Source organism: Microchirus variegatus, assembly GCF_963457635.1.
Source record: "Microchirus variegatus genome assembly, chromosome: 2".
NCBI lineage: Eukaryota > Metazoa > Chordata > Actinopteri > Pleuronectiformes > Soleidae > Microchirus > Microchirus variegatus.
In genome coordinates this window covers 9,144,552-9,165,067 of record NC_139803.1, presented here as the reverse complement: position 1 = coordinate 9,165,067, position 20,516 = coordinate 9,144,552, and the positions used below count along the sequence as shown (strand labels likewise).

At 38.8% G+C, this 20,516-nt stretch overlaps 1 protein-coding gene across 1 annotated transcript in view; it reads left to right on the top strand.

The window, feature by feature from the left end:
• Nucleotides 1–2,869: 2,869 nt before the first annotated feature.
• rxfp2a (relaxin family peptide receptor 2a) overlaps nt 2,870–20,516 on the top strand; it is a gene marked incomplete at both ends in the record, with an annotated part of 35,706 nt that continues 18,059 nt past the window's right edge. Inside the window, 8 exons of the mRNA XM_083910233.1 lie at nt 2,870–2,954; nt 9,847–9,993; nt 15,023–15,106; nt 15,566–15,671; nt 18,051–18,122; nt 18,875–18,946; nt 19,388–19,459; nt 19,947–20,018. Coding sequence (XP_083766359.1) covers nt 2,870–2,954; nt 9,847–9,993; nt 15,023–15,106; nt 15,566–15,671; nt 18,051–18,122; nt 18,875–18,946; nt 19,388–19,459; nt 19,947–20,018 — 710 coding nt within the window. The remainder of the gene's footprint in view (nt 2,955–9,846; nt 9,994–15,022; nt 15,107–15,565; nt 15,672–18,050; nt 18,123–18,874; nt 18,947–19,387; nt 19,460–19,946; nt 20,019–20,516) is intronic.

Here is a 20,516-nt window from a genome sequence, read left to right as displayed (position 1 = left end):
GAGCTGGGTTTTAATCCCGCTTCGTTTCTGAGAATAAGAATCCGACTTAAGCTTTGGTTCTTTTTTGTCTTTAACCCTTAGAACACAAAGCATTTTGGCTAGATTCTAAGAATGTGCAACATAGAGGGTCTTATATGACCCAACCTAGGCAATCTGATGGAAAAAAATATTATTTTCACCAACTATATCAAGCAAAAAGTACTCAATATGTTAAAAAAAATTGAATTTGTCTCATTTTTATGAACAAAAGTAAAGAACTGCACAATTACTGCTACTTTATATCACTGCCAAAAATGCAATATATAAAACAAGATAGATTTTGCAGCATTGGTGCAAATTCTGTTTTTGCATTTTCACCAGGACTGATGCGGTTGCAAAAATCTGTGAGTTTTGGGGCATGGGAAAGGCCTCTAAAATGCGATTTATTTGGCGGAAATTGAACCCTCTTGCATTTCAAGAGGGTTCTTGCAACGTTGTGCCTCGAACCCTAATTCTCAACAACGCATAAGAACACAAAAACGCACGTTTTTTAAAGCCTGAATACGTGACATATAAACACACACAGACCCCAGGATGTCCATTAAGGAGTTGTGTATTATTCCCATGTGTGCTCAAGCACTCAGGGTTTTAATATGTTGAATTTATTGGATCTTATTGAATAAATTATGAAGTGTAATGTGTTTTTAATGTAATTTACCCTCATAATTGAAGTGCATGCGGGAAATCCATCCCACAATATTTTGGCAACAAAAACATTATCGACGAACTGTCAATTATCACACACTCTCTCATTTCATGTATTTATTGAGTGGTTTTAGTGAAACAGAGAGAGCCGCTCAGACGACCTGCTCTCAGTTCACCGTAAGTTATCCAGGAAGCTTTTTGTGACTAAAATGGGTCCTAACAATGACCCGTTTATATTTTTGACCTAAACAAATCCATATTTCCATATATCAAAGATGTTTTAACCCGTGCACATGCCTCACATATGTCGTGTGCATCATTGACTACAGAACTTCCCAACAATAAAATCACAGTACAAAGCCAACAGGGAGTCTGTGATATTTTGAATGTCTTTGCCCTTTATACGGTGATTGCTCTTACACAGTCTCCTCCCATGATCCTCAAGAGGACAAATAAAGCGCTGGAAACTGTGTGACAAAGTTAAGACCTTTGTTTTGCTGTGAATGTCAAGTTCTTGTCATGAAAGAGGAAGAAGTGCTTGATGCTCAAACTTGATGCTGGTTCATACATCTCTCCAAAAATAAAATAACAATGTGTGATTTTAAACCATAAACCATTTTAATAAATCACCTTTTTCTAAATGAGGTAAATCTGTTCATTAAACTAAACTTATTTCAAAGAGTGGATTTGGCCACTGCCAAACAACGCATCTTGAGGGAGAAGAACCTTCTGAAGATGGATGGACGACATGATTTGAGATTAAAAGCCTCAGACTCCTGTGTCCCAATTCAATAAAATGCTTTAATCTGGGTCTGTACCACTGTACCACTGAATACTCGTTGCCTTTAACATGTTATGGTGTTGTTTCTATTCATGTTAAAGAAATCGTTTTTTGGTTTTTTTTTCAAGCACGGTTGTAGATATTATTACGTTAACGTAATTTCTTTACACCTACCCGTGAGACGGACACTCACTCTCATCATAGACGTTAAGTAACCTACTTAACCCTGAGAGTCAGGTCTAATATTAGTCACACTGAAGATGTGCTATTTAAAAGCAAGCTATGAAAAACTATTACACATTATTATATATTCTACTTTCATTGAGCAATTATTGATATCAAATGCAAATACAGAAAACTTACAAAAACATTTTGTGTGAATTATTACAGTGGGATACGTCAATGACTCAGAGCAACACTTGTGACAGTGCCATCTAGTGGAATTAGCATGTTTTTTCTCCATATGCCAAATCTGATGGCCAATATGATGTAATCCAATCTGGTGGAGAGTATAAAGTATGATCAGTTCCCTCGCAAGTGCAGATTGACACCCAGATATAATAAAATGCATTGTGCTTTAATGGAATGGCAAAATAGCATTTTAAATGGCACATTTTTGGCACTTGACAATATGAGTGTAACACTTGTTTGTACACAGTGTTTGTTTGCCTGAATGTAGGGGCCGAGGACACAAAAGTCACGTCATATGCATGAACACAGACAAAATTATTAAAAAAACGAAGAATGCAAAGCGCGTAAAATGTGCGTAAAATGCGCGTAAAATGCGCGTAAAATGCGCACAACGGTTCCTAAGGCTTAACACGGAAACGAACTATTTATTTATTTGATTTCTTTTAACACATACTCTTCTTATATCGTGCTCCTTCAGACATTACAAACAAACAGGGCACTTTCTCATTTGCTGGTGTCACCTTTATGCGCTGAGCTGAACCGCGCTCCCTGCAGTCTGCGCACGGGTGGTGTGTGTGTGTGTGTGTGTGTGTGTGTGTGTGTGTGTGCGTGGGTATCTTCCTATTTCACACTTTGTCTGGAGCAAAAGGACCGAGCCTCTCTGCAGACGTGCCGCAGAAATCATGTGTGAAAAAAACCGTAAGCGTGGATGAAAAGGAAAGAACGGAGGGGAGGACGCACAGTGATTGGTGGACTGGTGTGTGAGCGATAGAGATAGAAAGAGAGAGAGAGAGCGAGAGTGGCTTGGTCTTGACTCACCGGCTCGGTGAACAAAGCCGCTGCTGCTGCCTCAGATCGAGCAGCTGCTGCTTTTGGACTTGTTTGTCGACTGTGTGGCTGTTTATTTTTTATTTGTTTTTGGTTAGGAACGGAAACTCTCATCATCTTCATCATCATTCTGGATCTGTTTGAGGCTGAAAGCACGGGAGCGACATGAGAGTGGGCAAACTTCTGATCCTCAGAATGGACCTAACTGTCATCATGCTGCTCATCCAACTGACACACAGAGAGACTCGAGGTAAATTATATAATAGAATAATATTGTACCAATATTAATATGTGTTTATCTCAACTTCATGGTCAGAGATGGTGTTTTTTGGATGAAATTGTGCATCCACTTCTGCACATCAATAGTTACCTTTATTTAAAACTGAGGCAGACTTTTTAAAATACATCTAATAGACATGTGGACAGGAAGCTATTTTGTCAACAGTCCCACGAACTTGGACTCTTGGGCAGAGGTCAATTATTTAGCAGCTGCAGAGGAATAAAATAGACCCTCCAACCATTCAACTGTGTGTGAGCACTGGCCCTCATTAGGACAGAGTTTAAATATTAAATATGTGCTGAATTTACGGTTCATTCTGTTGAGCTGATTCAACTAAAGTTATTTTCTCGTATCTGTGTCAAAAGCTGCTTATTTTTGGATGAAGGGAAGGAGCAGACGCTGCTTCACTCTGAGCAACTGCTGTTTAATTTACAGTTAATTCACTCACACACACACACACACACACACACACACACACAGACACACACACACACACACACACACACACACACACACACACACCTTGTCAATCAGGTGAAAGCACTCTTTCAGGAATTTCCTGTGAAATTAAAGCTGTGATTGGGGGCACTTGTTGTTTTTGGTTGCTGTTTGCAGCAGGAGCTTCATCATCAGTGTGACAGAAGGTCCCGTCTTGTTTATTTTTAATGAATTTTCTTCAGGGGATGGAAAACATACTGAGGAAAAATTAGCACTGACACAGTGAAGACATGAATATTTGGGCCAAAACTGCATATCTCCACTTAATATAAAGTGCCTTCAAACGTCTTCAGTCAGAAACAAAAACACGTTTGCTGCCTTAAAACTAACATTTATTGTTTGCATTATATCACTTCATTATTAAGAATACTGCTCCTTCTTTGAGCAGATTTTGCAGATTTAACAGACATTTAAATGTACTCCCCAAACCTGGCTGTACTCAAGTGCTGAAAGCAATGTTATTCAATGTAGACAGCATTTTAACACTATTGTTGTTGGTTAATATGTAAAACAGTGCATATCATCTAATAGCATTATAAGGAAAAGATGTGAAACACATGTATTGAAGCATACTTTATGTTTGAAGTGGAGTGAATTATGCATAAAAAGCATGAAAAGCAGAATAGAATCAATAAACTATCTATATTTTATATACTATGTATATTATTATTATTTCAAAAGCTACAGTTATTATTATTCAGGATGAGAAAGAACCATAACTTTAACTATGAACAAATGTTGAGTATTTTCTGGATTAATCGAGTACTTGTTTGGTCCATAAAATGTCAGAACATGTAGAAAAATGTTGGATCAAGGAATTAAAACTTCCGTTTAAATGATTTTGTTGTTATTTGGAGCCAAGACACCGGAACATATGCACATTTAAGAAGCTAAAACGATCAGAAATCGTGAAAAAAAAAACTCAAACTCATAAATCGATGATCAAAATAGTTGACGATTCATTTAATGTAGTCATTTCAGCCCTAAAAGAAAGTTAAAGGATTGAGTTTTGTCTCATTGCAAAGGTAAATAATAATGCTATGTGTTGATGGACGTTAGAATTAGAATGTTTGCACACTTAGTGAATTTGACCTCTACATTTAATCCATTATTGAGTGGAGCCAGCACTTTTCTTTGGGGATTGGGTGCCTTGCTCAAAGGGAACCCCATCCCTTAAGACGTCTTCAGGTTACAAGACCAAGAGCTCGTTAACTTTCCCCGGCTGTATTTTGACATCAGACATGGATTAATGCTGAACCGATGTGATTTAGTCCGATTTTCTCTGCTCTGTCAAGGTGACAGTGAAGAGAAATCTGGGAGGAATGTTTTTGGGAACTTTAATCCAGTTAATCAACGTCAGTGGCGGTGCAAATCTGAGCTACAAAGGCTGTGACATTCTCTGTAATGAGATGGGGACGCCACCACACAATTATTATCTCAGCCTCGTATGGAATGTATAATTCCCATCAGATTATGACTGATTACACATGTCCATGTGTCCAATCAAGGGTTGAGACAGGGACATTGAGACAAGGGACAAGATTTAAATGTTAAATAGTCTGTATAGCATGTCTTGGTAGTAAAGTAGTATTTTCTGTTTGTCCTGTCGTGTAATGACAGACATTAGCGCTGACACAAAGACCAGCGTCTGCTTCCAAATCCACAAATTACCCCTCTCTTTTTTCATCTTTGTCTAATAGAGTCATTTTAAGCTAATACTTGTTTTGCATCTAGATTAGGATTTAAATGATGGACGCCTGAAAAAGAGCGGAGAGAAACAGAGAGAGACTAACCCTTTGGAAATCCTTGCCGTGGCTTTTGACTCTGATTTCCATTTTCATTGTGGACAGGGTGTAACCGCAAAGAGCAGCCGTTTATCGTTTGATAAACATTTCTGAATTTTAATTGATTTATCCACACCTTGACACCTTGACCAGCTCAACCAGCTTTGTCCAGCACACATCCTGAACGCTGTTAGCTTCCTCACGATCCATCGTCCATGAATCACTTTTACGGCTCTTTATGTTTTTGCATTTGACTTGTACGGAATGCGCTGACGAATGGACGGATGGATTCACTCGTTTGTGGCCAGGAAATACTAATTTGTGGCCACGAATTAGGTAAAACGTGGCATTACAAGGAATCATTATGAGTAAGAGGCATTTAAACAGAATATTAAGAGCTAGGTTAGTTTACAGGTAGCAATGAAGCAAATTTATGTGCATATTAGACCTATTTTGAGGGAACAAATTAGTATTCCGTGGCCACATATTAGAGTTTTTGTCTGGGGCTCCGTACATAGCTGCTTGAAAGTTTGTGAAATCCCTTGAGTCATTTAGATTTCTCTGTTGTTTTAACATCTTATTTTATCATCACCACGCCAGGTTTATGAATGAATGAATGAATGAATCGTTTATTTCGGGCATGACAAGTAATCAACATCTGCATACATCATCATTTATATTCATACACATGACCGAAAGGGACAGCGGGAGAAGCAAAGCATTATGTTCATCAATACCACATACTTGTGTTTTGAGGGAACTGTGTGAGTGAACCACACCCGCATTGGTAAAGTAAAGTAGGTAATACACTCAGGAGAACACACCTGTGGGTGCTCAAGTTATCAATGAAGTCGACCAATCAGGAATGGATTTTGAGCAGCACTGATTTAAAAGAGAGCGGAAACCAAACCAAGACATTTGAGGACATCAGGAAGAAGGTGGTGACCATCTCCAAAAGATTCCAGCTCCATAACTCGGCCCGGAAATGGACGGCCATCAAAAGTTTAACCAAGAAGAACCAGGAAAAATAATAATCCAGGTAAGGGCCAACCCATACTCTCCATTGAAACCCTCTCTGGCTTTCTGAGGACAGATGAATCCAACATTGAATGATTTGGCCAGAAAAGCTAACACTGCATATCAAAAGAAGAATCTCCTCAGTGAAGCATGGTGTTGGAGATGTTCAGGTCTGGGCTTGTTTTTCAGCCTCTGGGACTTGACGACTCCATATTATCCAGGGAATCATGAATTCCTGGGGCCTATCAACAAATTCTTGAACAGCGATCTCTGGGCCATCATGGATTATGAAAACAAGGATTATGAAACAAGACAACGACCTGAAACATTCCAGCAAATCTACCAAAGTACGGCTAAAGAGAAAGAAGATTCACACGACATTGGGCCTGATTTAGAAGGTCTGCTTTACAACTTGGGATTTGGATGTTCTTTTCATCAGGTTATTTTAAGACAAGGACCGTGTTTGGAGGGTTCACAAACTTTAAAGCCGCGCTGTAGTTTAATCGTTCTGTGTTCTTTGCCGATGGGACAGCCCTAAAATTATATTAAATAGATATGTGGACTGGATTAACAAAGCAAGCTATGGTCAAAACTAATCCACCACATCCGTGTGTGTACTTGGACAACTGTATGTTTCCAGCAGCGTTAACATCCGCACTTATGAAGAGTTTTGTTTCAATGCCTGGCTCCAAAAAATTTTTTGGGAAACCTGAATTGGTGTAAATGTGCCAAACTCAGAACGCGTGAAAGCGTCATTGAAGCAATGGGCAAACGATGGAGGAAAAAATGAGGTGTTTAGCTCATATGTTCTTTTCTGTCACGCCAATCTGTCACAATATGATTTTAGATCATGGTGTGCTCATAGTCTACTTTGTACAGTGGTGGAGGTAACAGAGGCTGACGTGATGTCACTTTGCATTACGTCTTGGCTTCACTCTGTTTGTGTTTGTGTGTGTGTACATGCTCTTTATAGGACCGTTTTTGGCATAATCATTGACCATGAAGACCACATTAGGTCCTCATTAGGCCGAACTTCATTTCTGAGAAAATGGTTGAGATTATGTGCTGATATTTGAATTGTGTATATGTTAGGGTTGATGATGAATATCGCTTTATTTCAGCTCTGTCTAAATGAATGGAAGTCAATGCTGGGTGTGTTTTATTGTCTGTGAATCAGATATTTACGACGAGGAAGAGTCTGAACTGTTCCGTCGTCGTCTCAGTGCACACAGAAGCCTTTGCTCTCCGTCTTTGCTTCTTTGCTCAGCGAGAATGAGACAAAACGTACCTAAAAGTTTTTGCTCAGAGCTTGTGATTCCACCTCGGTCACGAAGAGAAGAGAAACCCCATTGATTTATTTTCAGCAGACAGCAGAGAGGGGGATTATCATCATCACAGCCCTGCATCATCCATAGGAACGGAAGTGCATGTGGGAGGAGGTTAAACCTGCACATGTGATTTAAAAACCACCTACACTAGAAGAACATATTAGTAGGTGCACTTTTTATCATTTACACAGGCAGTAAAAGCTCTTTTTTCTCCGTCTGTCTGCACAGTTCAGACCAAAAATATGGTCTCTTTTTACCTCAGGAGCTCCGTCCTTATCAGTGCCGTGTGCTTTGCCCTTTGTCTACTCAGCATGACGAGCACATGCTGACACTGTTCATAATACAGCACATGTAGTCCTGCTCATTTGTCCCTGTGCTGCATTTTGTTCTCTGTCAAATTCAGATGGGAATTAAAACTTTTTTTTTCTTTTCTTTTTTTTAACAATGAGGCTGCAGTTGCAGCTGTAAATTCCATTTCAGTTCAGTCAACTTGAACATCAGCATCTCTCATCGTCTCATCACTCAAACAGTCACTGTGCCTCTATTTCTGGTACAGTTTCTCTCAAAGATTCTCTTCTATTCCTACTGAAAGAGAGAATATTTCTGCATAAAAATGTCTTGTAGACTTTTGTTGAGTCGTGTAATCCGGGACTGTTTGATTTTGGTTTGGTCGCCTTTTAATGACGTTTAATGCGATTTTACTTTGTAAAGACGTCCGCTGATGTGTTAGAACTTTGGCCATATTGTGAATAAAGATGGTTGGTCGCCCTCTGCAGCGTCCACACATGGACATTAATGCTGTGTATCTTAGGGCTGGGCGATATATCTAAGATGTATCGTTATCGGAATTTACGACGATAATCCACGTCATTTTGCCGTTATCGATACATGCGATAATTCAAAAAAGAAGAATAAAAGAAAACAAAATAAAAGTTGTTTTTGGCTGTGTGTGTAGGTAGGCATGCTACCTGTATGTTCGTGTCAATTATGCAAATTAGGCGATGACATCATTTAGCAACTTCGAACTTATCGTTCATTTATCGTTATCGAGGTGAGCTGCTAAATTTTTCGTGATATTGATTTGAGGCCATATCGCCCAGCCCTAGTGTATCTTCCCTCCACATCCTTTAAAAGTTAAAATATCTTAGAAATACATGGACGCCTGCAGTGTAATGGCATTATTATTTAATAAGATCTGTTTTTTTGACTTTGTTAAGCTGTGGCTTCAACTTTTGCCTCCCTCCTTCACTCACTTTTTTGAGTGAGGGAATTGCTTTGTCCGTTTGGTGCAAATTAATAACGCAAACTCAATAGAATCTGTTTTAGCATTTCACATGACGGTGGTGGAAATTGGATTTATCTGCTCTCACTTTCTGGAGACACATTAAAGAAACATTATGATCATCATAATCACATAATCAGAGAGACATTTTTTATCATAATACATGAAGGAATTCCTTCAAATTAAAATATCAACCTGTTTTCTTGTATCCGACAGCAATTTAATGTAATAATAGTGTAATTCCATTGAGTTGCAGCCAAAAACCAGGGGCTGGTGACACAGGGGCTGTATTGTTTGCTAATAAGCAAAAAACTGACTAAAAGCAACTGTTTTTTTGTGTAGGTTTGTGTTTAATTAATGGGGGATACTCCAGGTTTGAGTGTGGTCTTTGTGTGTGAGCTTGCAGGTGGTGAAGAGCGATTCCCCCCGTCCTGTAAATGAACTGTCAGAATAAGTTTTCACGCCAAACTTTTGTTGGCAGCCGACTCGTGCTTGTCGACGTGTGAAGAGTTGCAAAACAAAAGGACGGAGAAATTAATGCCTTGTGTGTCTTTTTAGTTCCTTTTTTTGTTTCCGTTGTATCCCTTTTAAATGGACGAAATGTCACCTCATGATCAAATTGTTGAATAACTGGTTGCTCAAAGTAAAGGTGAAGTAGGATTAATCCGCTACCAGGTTTTCATGAGGAAGAAAAGGTTATTCTTCTTCTTTGACTTCTGACTATTTCAGAAAATAGAGAAGCTAAAACCTCCTCACGAATGTTCCTGTGTTATTTTTTAACCTCCACCTTTTTACCTTTTAACTTTTTAATGTGTCTTTTTTATTTTATCTTAACTTTTGTGTGATTTATTGAGCGTATGAAAGGCGACCACAGGCAATCACCAAGCAATTTTAAGCACATCATTTGACTTATTTGACTTTTTTGACTGATTCTTCCTCCATGTCTTATCCAGCACTGGTGGCCAGCAGCAGATCAGAAGTCGAGGCCAGATGTCCGTTGGGTCACTTCCCATGTGGGAACCTGAGCGAGTGTCTCCCCCAGGCTCTGCAGTGCAATGGACACAAAGACTGTCCTAATGGAGCCGATGAGCGACGCTGCGGTAAGTGTGTGTCTGTGTGTGTGTGTATTTATAGAAAAGTGGTCGTATACCCTGATCACGGATGACGTCTCTCACCCTCTCCAACACTCTTTCCAGTTACTGCCTTCAGGTAGACAGTATATGACAAATGGACATAACACTGATGCTGCTGCAAATTTGACCATTTTTCTTTTCTTTTTGTTCATTAAAACAGTCCAAGTGGAATATTTTTTGAGTACTTATGTTTCTATAGTTGGTGAAATGTAATTATTTGTATACGTTTCAACACAGTAATGGAAAAAAACAGCCTTTAGACAAATGAAAACAACAGAAACGTCGCCTGGCATTCGATATTATAATAAAAAATTAGGCAGAAAAAAGTAAATAGCAGTGATTATCTTTACTAGGCTCCCAAAGTATTTCCATATTAGAGCAGAAGAAGAGCAGAGAGAGGATCGTGTGTGTGTCTCTTGTATATTAATTACATAGTGCGCTTGTTTACAGCGAGAAACTGGGCAGACGCTCAAGAATATAAAAGCACAGACTTTCCAAGTCATTTGGCATGAAGGTGTAATTGCTGCTACTGAGGCCAGTAAAGTGTTGGCTATTGTGTGGAGTTTAACCTTTTCGTCAAAGACAAAGTCATGAAGTGAAACTCACTCACAGCTCACTATTTGTTCCTATTTTGTCTCTGTTCATTTCCTCATGTCTTGTAACCTTCCTGTTGTAGTTTCCTCTTCATTTGTACCTTGTCTTGTTATAATTCCTTCAGTTGTTTGCCTTGCCCTGACGTGTTTTCACCTGTGTTTGATAATCCCTGCCTCCCACGTGGCTTTAGTCTCGGTGCTCCTCACTCACTTTGGTTTTCTTCTTCTTCCCGCTCCTCATGTCCCTGAGGTATTTTGGGTTTTCTATTCCTCTGCCAAGGAGGTTGTGTTGCTGCAAGGACATGGTTTTGATGGAATTTTCTGAAGCTGAATCAAATTTCTTTGATTTAGGTGGTGATTCAGTGGATTCTCACTCTCCTGCTGTGTTGGATTATTTATTTATTTTTTTAGGCTTTTTTGTTGTTGTTGTCGTTGTTGTCGTTGTTGTTGTTGTTGGTGGTGACCATTTTGTGTTACTATACACAGTCAGAGTGAGTTTTTACCATTCAGTGGTAACGGAATGTACAAATTCCAGCTGATATACTGGATACATCAAACCTTTCACTTGATGTAAAGATCCATCCATCCACTTTCTACCGCTTTATCCTCCACAATGCACTTGTTTTATGTTTTATCAAGCATCCATAAAAACCATGTGGTCACCCACGCTCTGGCTCGACCAAAATTGTGATTTGTCGGCTAAATTTTTTTTTTAATTTTGTTTTATTTTTTGTGGTGAATTTCATTAGGAGGAAAGTACCACATGCTAATAGGGGTGTTTTACAGCACCCGTGCTTCACAGGTAACAGTCTGTCTTTAAAAAACACCCCCCTTGTTTTCCACTATTTTGGTTTAGTCCAGCCCAGTAGGTTGTTGTCGCTCCGTGGCTCATGAGCGACACAGATTAGCGTTGCGGAATGGTATACGTAGTTTTTAAAGAAAGGGCATCCGTCTCCAGATTTACTTGAGTTACAGGACACATTGAAAGGTTTCAGCTCAATATTACGTCGTCAAACCCAAATGTCAAGTCAACCAAAAGCGAAAGGCAAATCACTACATGTCAGCTTCAATCATTTTTGAATGAGTCATGGCTTTTTTTGTTGTTTTTTTGTCACCATGAAAGATGTCATTAAATATTTTTTTCGAGAAAATGCAGCGGAGCGGAGCGCGGCCTCCAGATCCCCGAGCAAGAGCCTTACTCTCCTGAAACCTTTGAGGATCTTTGGAGAAAAAAAACCTCTCTCTCCTCACTTTTCTGTAGTCGTCGAGTAAATTAAGAGGAAACTGGGCACGGAAACAGATAAAAACCGACTGCTTCATTAGCTGCAGGAAGTACAAACGTTGAATACATAAGTCGATACCTTGTCTCCTCAAATGTATTTTCCCCACTTAACTAAAAGAGCATTCTCAATTAGGTGTTCATTTTTGTTTGGAACCCATTTTCTGGAACAAATAATTGAATTAAGGCAACTACATATTAACGTCGACAGATCAGTGTTGTGGCACTTTTTTGAGGGGAAATAAAGATGATGATAACCTCATTAGAAGAAGATGATGTTCACATCCTCGCCGTAAAGTCTACGCCACGCTGCTGCATCAACGGTTAAAGTGCGTTCAGTGTCTTTAAACACACCGTGACACATTTTTTAAAATTGTGTTTCTGCTGCTCATAACAACTCACGGTGGAGAATTCAATCCTTTATTTCTTCCACTGCTTCATTAATGAAGATGTCATAGTCGGTCCTAAACAAATCCACACGATATAAAAGTTTTGCACTTCTCCAAAAGTTTTTTCTCACAGCGTCCAGATCACAGAAAAAAAGGGTTCACAAATTGGTTTTCAGTCTGGCTTCATGCCAGTTAGCAGAAATCCATCATTCTGTGCTGTATTACTTCTCCTCTTCACCGCCCTCCTCATCATCAGGCAGCCTGTCCTCTGCTGTGCAGCAGTGGCCATAATAAGAAAAAAAGCACACATTTTAATCTCTTGTTTCATCTATGTTCCCGTAGCTGGAGCCAGAATTACAGGAATGTATTTATCCTAACTTGTTTTATGACTCGGAGCACCTGCACTGACAAAAAGGCAGGGTCGTTATTCGTTTACTCGACGAAAAACTCTCTGACACGAGTCTGTCAGAGAGCAATTAAATTCCACATGACATTTCCAGACTGCTGTGAGATTTATTTCACTCACCTGAGGCAAAAGAGGCCGCAGCATAGTTTATCATAGTTTATCCAGATCTGCAGCCGACAGCTGAAATGTGATACACGCAGTAGAAAACAAAGGCCAGCTTCTCTTTCCTCGAGCTGATTAATTACAGATCAGATTTGACAAATTACATTAACGTGATGGCCCTCTCAGATGACGACAGGCACGGGCGCCGGTACATGTTTATGGCGTGTGCGTCATCCACGACAAAAGAAAAGAGGATAAGACGCTATGTTTATTATTCCCCCTGCACAGGAGATTCAGACAGTAAGTGGAGGACAACATTCACTCAAGTTGCAGCAATCTGATTTGAATTAACCTTTAGAACACAGAGTATTTCGGCTGCTTTTTTTCCATTATTATGTCAAAACATACAGTATATACAGAGGCGATAAGAATGTGCAATATAGAGTGTCCTATATCCTGTTTTTCAGCACAACCTCTGCAAAAAGTACTCAAATTGTTTGAAATCAGATTGAATTTGTGAAATTTGGAAATAGGTCACAGTTCAATGTTGACTAGGCTCGTTTTTATGAACAAAAAGTAAGTCTAATTTTGTGACTTCTGTACAATTATTGCTACTTTACATCACTACTAAACCCTATAAACCTATAATAACACACACCCAGGATATCCATATAAGGAGTTGTGTATTATTCCCACTGCAATTTACCATGGGTGCCAGATCTGAGTCACATTAACTGAAATAATCTGATAATCTGATCACCGTCAGTTGTGCAGTGCTGATATTTAATTCACTTGTGTTAAAATTCCTTTAAATGCTTTCATATCTTTTGTGTTAACGAGTCTGTATACACAGATTCAGCTGTAGGCGATGTGTAACGATCGGACTTTGCACGTGAACCGCAGGGAATTTCAGGTTGAAGTTTGTGGTCGGAGCTGTCATCATCGTTATCATCGCTCGAGCCACAGAGTACCTTTTGTCTTTGTGCCAAAGCTCTCTGAGCCAAAGGAATATCTAATATTTAAAGCTTGGGTGCATAGCTGTTATTCATCAATAATGCCATTCAAACCTTTTAAGGATTATATAGATTAAGAGACCTGAGTCTCTGCTTTTTCAAGGCTTGAGGAAATCTGGACGGTGAAGTGAGACGTTTATAGAGACAGTTCGGCGACGAGGTGCTACTTTCAGCTCTTCCAACTGAGCAGATGTGCTATTAAAGCTATGCTGTTCTTTCAGACTTTTTTTGATGGGGGACCAACTTTTTAAAAATGAATTATGAACTATTGCATCTGTGACGACAGGATATAATCTGCATAATATAACTAATAACACTGCTCTTCTGTAACACCGCAGCCTGCAAGGCACAATTATTTTCATAATCGTAATAGTTTGGTGAACTATATATATATATATATCCTTCCATGTAAACACAGACAATTTTACCATTTTTGCAATGTCATGATGGAATTTTGAGCTTCTATCACCCATCTCTGCTGCTGTATAGTTGCTTTTTCCCCATTTGACTTTCAGAGCCTCTGCATTAAAGTGTATTCACAACAGGACAGAAGTCATTTCAGAGGTTGAACTGAATCAATCTTTCTCACAGTAACCGTATACAATAGCTGCTCCATTGTTGTTCCCAAATGCAGTGACTGTACTATAACGTTGAGGCGACAGCGTAATCCGCCTTTGCGCTTTGCTGCAGTGCAGCATCTTTCACTTGTAATCAAAAGTTTAAATTCTCACGGTCACAGTCCAGATTCCACAGGGAAAGGGATTTGAGGTGCAAATATCATGTCAGAGCTGTGATGATGAAACAAAACTCAGTCCTCCCTGTCTGTGCTGCTGCTGCTGCTGCTGCTGCTGCTGCTGGTGATCATTTACTCAGCCGGTGCTAATTATAGCAATGAAGTTAACTGGCTGGTGCTAATTATAGCGCTAATGATATTTGACCTAATCCTGGTTCGACGAGGGCCTTTCTGTGAGGAGTCTGCATGGTTTCCTCATGTGTACGTGGGATTTCTATGGATCCAAACAGTCCAAACACATGCTATGAGGTTAATTGGACACTCCAATTTGAGAGTGAGTGGTTGTTCGTCTCTATATTCAGGCTCCAGCGGCCGTCATGTGGAGAATTAATCTTGCCCTGGTCTTGCAGTTTTCACTTTTCCCACTTGTATTTGTCTCTGTGCTGCATACATAATTACTGCTCCTTGTTTGTGTCCACAGGGGACAACGTCGGCTGGGCGGACTTGTTTGGACAAACACTACAGATTGATAATCCTCTGGACCAGGACTTCCAGAAAGAGTGCTGTAAGTGTAGTCACTAAATATTTATACAGGCTGCACTTTAGGACAATACTACACTGTATTGTCCCATTTTATATCGTACTTTAGGGCTTCTGATACTTTACTACGGCATACTTTACTGTTAGGGAGACACGAGGAGCTTCTTTCTATGAGTCAGTGTGTGGCTGTGAGTCAGAGCTCGACTTGGACTCTTCATTTTCTTCAGTTGCTAACGAGCATTGGAGCGATGGTGAAGCTCCAAAACTCTCTGCATAACCCACGTGTATCTCAGATAAAAGTTTCCTCCACCTTAGACTTCCGTTTTTCTGACTTATGTGACCAACTGGAGAAAAACTGTAATACAATACAATGGACAGAAGAAACATGTAATCTGCCCAGACAGGTTGGGGTGAAAGGAAAATGGTGTAAACGTGAGATAGAGACAGAAAATAACTGATTTATTGTGTGTGTGTGTGTGTGCAGTGTTGCAGGAGTATCCAGACAGCTGTGATTGCATCCAGACAGATGTGGAGTGCGTGGAGGTCAACCTGCAGCATGTTCCAGACCTGTCTCCAAATGTGACCTGGCTGTAAGTTAAGTGTGACTCAGTCTTTTGAAATACTGTCTTTTGTGTGAAGTTGTAATTTGCCCTCCCTCGGGGGGTGAGGGGGTGGGCTTCTTTAGTTCCTCATTAGGCTTCAGCATTAAGGTTAGATTAGACAGGTACAGGCGCTGACAGGAAACTGATAATAAAAGCCTTTCATCTTTTTCAGACGTTGGAATTATCGTCACAAAGGTCATGCTGAAATCACCTGTGATGAGTTAATGCTTTTTTTCTTCTTCTTCTTTAAATAGGAAGAGCGGACAATACTGTCTTGCTGAGCTCAGAAAACTTAATTGCAACATTCTCTTCTTCATCTTCGATTCGCTTTATCCTGGTTCCAATCCCGGCTCACATAAGGCTTCATAAGCCCTGTGTTTGTCTGTGGTCCTTTATTTTTAATGATATCTTTGGCATTTTTGTTTGGATACACAGGAAACAGGGGTAAAAGAGTAGATGTAGTAAAGGTCAGTGAATCTGGACGTCATGTGGTAAATATCTGAACCAATCAGCCACTGGGACGTCTGTTACCATGCCTTAGTCTAGTCTAAATGAATGTGTTTGTGTTAAATTGTCTTTGTAAATGGTTATGAATGGATTAAGATTGAAATGTGTGTGTTTGTGTGTGTGTGTGTGTACAACCACTGAATGAAACCAGGGACATGTCTCTATGGAAACCATAGAGGGAAATCCTCAGAGATCACAGTCCACAGAGCATGCACGCTAAGAATAGTCTTCAGTTTGGGTTTTGGTTGGTTTGATTTTTCATTTTTCAATACAATACAGTTTGATTTACTCGTCCCACACGAGCATAATATCATCATATAACTCTGTGATAATGTTACATTAACCCGACAGCCGTTACATTAGGATTAAACCAGTCTGAGTTTGCAAAGAGAAGTTCTGAAAAGAATCTGAAGAAACTTCAGTGTTTTTTCTGTTTTTGATTCATGACTAATGTGTCCTTCAATGTTGAGAAAGCGAAGCCACTTGAAGTAAATCATCTGGTTGAGTCCTTGTGGATGAGGAGTGGTGACAGTATTGTTGTTGATTTACAGCTGTTTATATCAGACCAATACATTTCATTTCATTTCCCTGCTAGATGAAAATCCCTTTGTTTTAAAGCCATTTTATTGTCCATCTCATTCAATTTTGATTACATCCAGCAGACCTCGCTGTGATCTTTAACCTCACGTGTATCAGGAGCTCCTTTTGGCACAAAATGTCCTCTTGGACTTGAGGGTGATGCGACTGTAATTCCAGTTCCACGACATCATCTTCTTTATTTATTATTTAATGATTATTGTCTCACTTGTTCCGATAGTTCAGATCTTTGCAGCAGCATCTGTTTCTATAGAGACTTGACAGTACACACAGGTAAATCTTTGTGTGTCTGGGACTTAATGTCATGTAATTATCTCTTCTTTTTTTTTTTAATTTTGGTGTTCAGTTGCTCACTGTTTTTGTCTCTTTAATGCAGCGAGTGGGCGTCTTCTGCACAAAGAGATCTGCTGTTATGTGATTCCACAAATCTGACTGGTTTAATTCAAGATGTTAAAAGTTTTTAATGTTTTTTACCGTTTCTTTTTTGTCTTTCTTTAGTTTATGTTGTGTGAGCGTTTCATTTCAGACAGTAATGTCCTGTGTGAGTCTCATTTAGACACCTATTTGTCTTAAAAAACCTTTTATTCATTGTAAATATCCTGTTGAGGAGCAGCTGCAGTTGTGGTCACATGTAGAGATAAGAGAGTCCTTTATTGGTCCCGCAGTGGAGAAATTTACAGCGTTACAGCAGCCAGTTAAGGATAATAATAACCAAGAAAAGTACAATATAAAAAGATGTTAACACTAAAACTATATGAAAAAAATAACAAAAAACACACATAAAAAGTTAAATAGAGTTAAATAGAATAGAATGTAAAGTGTACGTAATCGACAATTTCAAGAATATATACAGTATGAAGTGTGGAATAGATATTTATTGGTGCCTGAATAAAAGCACAAATATTGGAAAAATTGTTGTTCATCTAATGATTTTGAGCATATTTTTGTGTGTGTGTGCCCGTCTGTGTTTTATATTTACACTTTAAAGTTTAAGGTTTTATTTTTATGTCCTTTCCATGAACTTCCCAGACTCCAGGACAGACAGTGTGGGGACTTTTAGATTCTTTTTAATCCGACAGGTGATGCTTCACTTATAAGCTTCTTCGAATACACTTACAGCAGCAGTGAAACTTAAGAGCAGTATAAAGCTCTAACGTCTTCTCTTTCCCTCGCCGCCTGAATCTAACTGCATTCCAGGTGTCTGTTTATGCAAAATATATGTTGCATTTTCGCCTCTAATGGTGTTTTTTTTTTTTGTTACAGGTCACTGAGGAGCAACGAGATTCGAGTGCTGTCTGATTTCGATTTCTCGGAATTCTCCGCCCTACAGAGACTGTGAGTGCAACACTTAGGCTTATTTTCCATGAATTTTAAAATCTGTCTCTTATTTCCTATTAGTTTAAAGCTGGATTCCATGGACGATTGTTCATAATTTTTAAGGCTAAATTTCATTTTTTTGTTCTTAATTTTCGCCATTTCTCTGCTCACTTATGAGGCTCAAAGGTGAATCATAAACAAAAACTGTCCGTGTTGATTTGTGCTGATGAAAAGATTTTACCAAGCAGAATCTATTATGATGATAATAATAATAATAATAATAATAATAATAATAATAATAATAAAAGCTGCTAATTAGTAATGGAAAGTTTCACGTTTCTTAACTTTCAACCCAAATTAAAGGTCACTAAGTGCTCACGGGTTATCATTGAGTTTTTTTAAAAGTGTCATCATTTGCATCCAATAATCTGTTTGCTGTGGAGAATATGCTGATTGGTGTATTATCCTGTCACCGTCGTGACAAAAAGAGGAGGGAAAGGAACGGTTGTGCTCTCGGTGATAATTAGGATATTACTCTAACAACGGGGGGAATTAATCACTTTGACGTTTTGTACAAGTCGAGAATATGTGTGTGTGTGTGTGTGTGTGTGTGTGTGTGTGTGTGTGTGTGTGTGTGTGTGTGTGTGTGTGTGTGTGTGTGTGTGTGTGTGTGTGTGTGTGTGTGTGTGTGTGGCCATGTTTATATTCATGACTTTCAGGTGAAAGAACAAACTTGATATTTGAAACTTTTCCCTTCTGTTTTTCCTCAGGTTTCTTCAAAACAACAGCCTCCAGTCAGTGTCCAAACATGCCTTTAGTGGCCTGTACAATCTAAAGAGGCTGTAAGTATTCAACGACGATGTCCCATATTTATGTTTTACTGTGTTAAATTCATTCACTGAGTGAGCAGCTGCTGACATTATCCCACAGATAGAAAATTGCACAATTCCAATCTGCCAGGTGACATTGTACATTTTCCAATTTGGGGTAAAAGTGAATGGAATAAGATGAATAATGTGAGAGTGTGAGTTTTTAATTAAATCAAAAAATCACAATTTCTGTCTAAGTTCTTATTTCTCAGAAGTTGAAGCAGTAGTTGTTAAGCTTACTGTTAAGCTTTTCCACGTTTACTGCTTCAATGTATGACTGAAACTGATCATTTATCTTCAAAATAGTCACAACTTGTAGAGCATTGATTATAAAAACCAAATGTTTGATCTCTTTTGGTGTTTATTATATGACATTAACAACATATGACTGTTTTTGTGCTCTCTGTGGATCAGGTTTCTCAGTGAAAACTTGATATCTTCCCTCAGTCCTGGTGTGTTCAGTGATCTGCACCAGTTAGAGTGGCTGTGAGTGACACACACACACACACACACACACTTAGGATACAAAATCAATTTGTTTGTGCCCAAAACCATCATAAAAGTGTTTATCAGAGTCAGGCGATCTGAGTCAATTGTACTATAATAGAAAAATGAATGAAAAATCATATTTCTGTGACTTTAAGTGGATCGGTTAGCTCCCGTGAAGCTGGTAGAGAAAATTCAAAATAATGTCAACCACCTGTCAAAGAGTGGCGCTAATGGCATATTATATAACTGAGCATATTACTTTTTTATGTGGCTCCACAAAAATCCAAGTGACAGCAGAGTCTTTGGCGGCCTGTCATATAACCACTAGGAAAGTGAAAAACACTCATATTATGACACATTTAAACATACATCACACAACATATACATTTTTTCATGATTTGACAGAGCTAAACTCTCCTCTTTCCAGTCAACTCTCTATATAATTTAATGTATAATTTAATTATTGTGTTGCTTTTTTTGCCAGGATGTTGGATCATAATCCTCTCGGAGGTTTGTCGCAGGACACATTCATCGGACTCCAGTCTCTCATGTATCTGTGAGTTACAGCTTTTTATTATCAATTCATCAAAGTGTTCTGGATTCTTTAAATGATGGAGGTGTGGAATTTCTGGGTTTTTTTCCACGTATGCTCAGAGGAAATAAAGACCTTGTCAGATCACTTTTGCTCTTTGTTAATAATAATAATAATAATAATAATAATAATAATAATATGAATTGCTCAATTTCACACCTCGTTGCATGCTCAGTCATGTCTACTGTGTTAGTATCAGTGATGTAACACAACAACAAGCCATTTAAAGGTTTATGCTTGAAAGATAAGATATGATATGAAAGCACCACAATTCTATGATGCGAAAACTCTACGATACGATACAAAACTAACTGAACAAAGTTATACGAAACGATACTATAATATAAGATATGATCCGAAAACTCTACGATACGATACGAAACTATACGATAATATATGATACGAAAATGCTACGATTCTACGATATGTTACGATACAATACGGTATGATACGAAACAAAGC